This window comes from Panicum virgatum, chromosome 1K (assembly GCF_016808335.1).
Source record: "Panicum virgatum strain AP13 chromosome 1K, P.virgatum_v5, whole genome shotgun sequence".
Lineage (NCBI taxonomy): Eukaryota > Viridiplantae > Streptophyta > Magnoliopsida > Poales > Poaceae > Panicum > Panicum virgatum.
In genome coordinates, this window is record NC_053136.1 from 52,098,553 (window position 1) to 52,102,283 (window position 3,731).

At 57.0% G+C, this 3,731-nt stretch overlaps 1 protein-coding gene across 1 annotated transcript; it reads right to left on the reverse strand.

The window, feature by feature from the left end:
• Positions 1-833: 833 nt before the first annotated feature.
• On the reverse strand, positions 834-1,808 carry LOC120656325 (translation initiation factor IF-2-like). Its single transcript, XM_039934382.1, has 2 exons — positions 1,313-1,808; positions 834-1,159 (listed from the first exon to the last, which is right to left on the reverse strand). The coding sequence occupies exons 1-2, from the start codon at positions 1,806-1,808 to the stop codon at positions 834-836; spliced, it is 822 nt and encodes a 273-aa protein (XP_039790316.1).
• Between the last annotated feature and the right edge of the window lie 1,923 nt (positions 1,809-3,731).

The window sequence follows — 3,731 nt, forward strand, 5'->3', positions numbered from 1 at the left end:
AGCTAAGTTGCAGTATCATTACTACCATCCCAGCGAGTTTGATTTCTCTCTGCAGTTTTTCCGCTATTCAGGAGACAAGTCACTCGATTCACTTGCAATCTGTGCTACACCCAAGTGAGGCTCGGTGGTAGCCAGACTCAAGCAACTGAGTCTACCTACCAGGGGGCCAGGGCGCCGGGGTGGTGCGTACAGCAAATCAGTGCAAGTGACAAACAGGTAAGTTGAATTTTTTTCTATTAAATTTCAGCAAGTACAAAGTCTTTACATTCGTAAAAACAAAGAAAAAATCTAATACTGCGATGGTCAGCTATGCAGGTACTCCGCTCAGGGATCTGCAGGCTCCCGCTTGAAGTAGGCAGCGACGAAGTGGACGACCTCCCGCACGCTTTCCTAAGCGGGGGATTCCGTCTCCGCCACTGGACCTTCAACGATGGAGGCCAGCGAGATGGCGGGGTCGTGGCTCCGGAGGCAAGTCAAAATGTGCTCCGCCACCATCCGGATCAGCTCACGGCACTCGGACTCGAGGTGACCGACGAGGATCTGATCCAGGCGCCGAAGCTTCTCTGCTGCGGAGTCCAGCACTGGGAGGGCATCGACGAGTGAAGCTGGTGGCTTCGCCACTTGGATGGGACTCATCCCAAGTGGCACCAGAGCTGAGCTTGCTACGCCCGCCCAGTCGGTGATCCACTGGACCCCCACGCGCTGGTCCTCCTGCAGCTTCCGGACCGCCTCCTGGACCGCCTCCTGCACCTGGGCGTTTAGTGCCACTTGGGCCGCCTCCACCTGGTGGACCTTCTCCTGGAGCGTGGCCTCCTTCTTCTCCACCATCTCCTTCAGGGACCTTCTCCTGGAGCGTGGCCTCCTTCTTCTCCACCATCGCGCTGGCGCCCAAGCTGGGTCTCTATGTTGGTGGCGTGGGATTCCCGCCTAGCAAGGGACTGCCTCTCCTTCTCGAGCTCCATCTCGGCAACCGCCTGCTGGCTGGCGGTCACCTGCAGCTGCTCGCGCCATCCATGCAGGGTCTCAGAGAGCTTCTCGAGCTCCTGCTTGCGGACCTCGAGACTCTGGCTGCGAGTCTCGATCACGGATCTCTGGGCCGCAAGGCTGGCCTCCGCCTTGGCAACATCTGCCTCCCGCAGCGCCACGCCTTTCTCCCGTCCTGCCACCGCGAGCTCCCAAGCGAACACCTTCCGAAGACTGACTCGGTAGGACTCGCGGTCGGCCTCGAGCTCGGACCGAGCGGTGGCGGCATGGGAGGCCTCGGCCTTCATGCGCTCCTCCAGGCGGGTGTGCCAGTCGCCGAGGCGCTGACGCTCGCTCTCCAGAGCCTCCAACTCCCGCCGGAATGCAGCCTCGGCAGTGCCAGTTGCTTCTTCAATCGTCCACCGGAGCCGGACCAGCACCCGGGGGAGGGGAACCTCCTCTGGCGAACCCCGCAAGAGCCGCCTACCAGGGACCTCCTCCAGTTCTTCCTCCACTACAAGTGGGGAGCTGGGGAGGGGAGCATCTGGCGCGGACGCCAGGCCCTCAGGTGCCGAGGCGCTCGCGATCGCGGCGTCCGGAGCCGCTGAGCTCGACGACGCCAAGCCCTGTGACGGCGCGCCTGCCGCCATAGCCGGGACCTCGGGGGCCACCTCGTCGGGTGTTGCTGTGCTCGGCGTTGCCGTCTCCGCCGCCGCTGTGTCCGCTGTTGCCACGCCTGGTGTCGACGTGTCCGCCGCCGCAGCCGCGGCCTCGGGACCCGCAGCATCAGGCGTTGCCTCGCCTGGCACTCCCGTGTCCACCGCCGCCACTGCGTCGGGCGCCATCGGTACGGCGGAGGTCGCTGCACCCGAGACTCCTGCGTCCGCCGCCACCGCTGCGTCGGGTGCCGTCGGGACGGCGGAGGTCGCTGCACCCGAGACTCCCGCATCCGCTGTCGCTCCCGCTGTCGCCGCTGAGGCACTGGTCGCCTGGACCCCCGCTGGAGCCCCGACGGTGGTCCGGGGTGTGGGGCTGGGGCCGGTCGGGGTTGACATACCAGCGGCACCTAGCTCGGCACCGGAGCCAGCACCTGCTGAAGCAGAGGCGGCGGGAGAGCTGCTGGGACGAGGAGCCCTGGCAAACAAAGAGAAGAAGTTCTTCAGCAAAAAGTGAAGCACTGGGAATAAAGGGAGTGAACGGAAGAACACTGTTGACGTTCACTAACGCCCCCGATTTGTATACCGCAAGCGCACGGTTCGTGGTAACTTTTCCCTTAGAGTATTCCCCCAAGGTTTATCAATCCGTGGATCGACAATGAACTTACTAGGGTTTTCCATCTAATCTAACGGATCTATCCTAACATGAAGCATTAATTGCATATAAAAGGTGAACCTTTGATAAATATGAGTGATGTACGAAGGTTGATCTCATCCATGAACATCGGTAAGGATAAAGCATGACCGAAGGCATGACTAAACCTATCACACGCATTCTAGTTGTAGTTCTAGCTAAACGAGTAAGATCAACATGCATCTCATCCAAAGCCTCTTTAAATCAAAACCTCCAATCCGATCCCTCGATACCCAACCTACTCTGTGGAGACGGCCTGTCACGACGCCCCCCTTTTCAACGGGATACCCTGAAGCAAGTCGAACCTCCTTTGGGTAGATCCGGTATGAACTCCTAGCCACCATAGCTACAAGAACACCCCAAGCAATCTATCTCGAGAATAGATCTAGGAATAAGCGCACCCAAAGCAAGAACGAAATCGAAAGAGGAGAGACATGATCGCTAAATAGATTGGATGACATGAAGACATTACTCACATAATAGATTCGTTTGGATCGCCACCACCGCGTATACACCATTGACGACTCCAACTAGCTCATGAACTCCACCATGACACAACCACGCAGGGAGGCCATGGCGGCTAGGGATGGCCTAAGCCATCTCCTAAACAACTTCGAAGACTTGCGGCGGCCATCGTCTCCCTCCGGTCTTGGCCCTAGGTTTTCGTCGAGTTCTGGTTGGATGGATGCTTCGAGTTGAATAAGGTGCGAGCTATTTATAAGCCGAGGAAGCCACCGGTCGAAGGGGAAGGCAAACCGCCTCAGAAAAGGGCTGGGCCGGCCGGCCCCATTGGCCTAGGCCGGCCGGCCTACCCCTTTTTGGGCTCGCCTCGGTCTCATCTTTGGCGTGTAGACTCCTCGCATCTTCTAGAGTTTCTGTCCTTCACGATTGCACCCCTTTGGACGTTGTTATCTTGGAGATATCTTCGAGGAAAGGATAGGATAGGGAATCCTTCCTTAAATCTTCATTTGCTTTGCTTAATCCCGAAGTATCTTGCTCGGTCCTTTGGGCTCTCTTGGAGGATGGATGTGCATGAATGTGCTTCGAATCAACATGGGCTTTGGTCCTTCCTTTGGGCTTTGGCCTTCGTCTTTCTCCGTGTTAGCGCTCGATCACGGGCCTCGTCATTTCATGCTCCAAAATAGGCCAAAAACCTGCAAAAACGAAGTTCCTCCAAAATATATGTGCATATGTGAAAATGACCAATAATTAGGTCAGGGTTAGGACGGTTAGTGATTTTGATATTGAATTCAGGCCATTATCAAGGATAAACAAGGGATAAAACGGATACTTAAGGAGCGCCAACATTCCCCCCATGCTTAAACCTTGCTCGTCCTCGAGTAAGTCCAGGAGCTTTGCTTATAAAGAAATCAGCGTTGCCCCTCAATGTCCTCTCTGCACTTAGTCATACATAACAA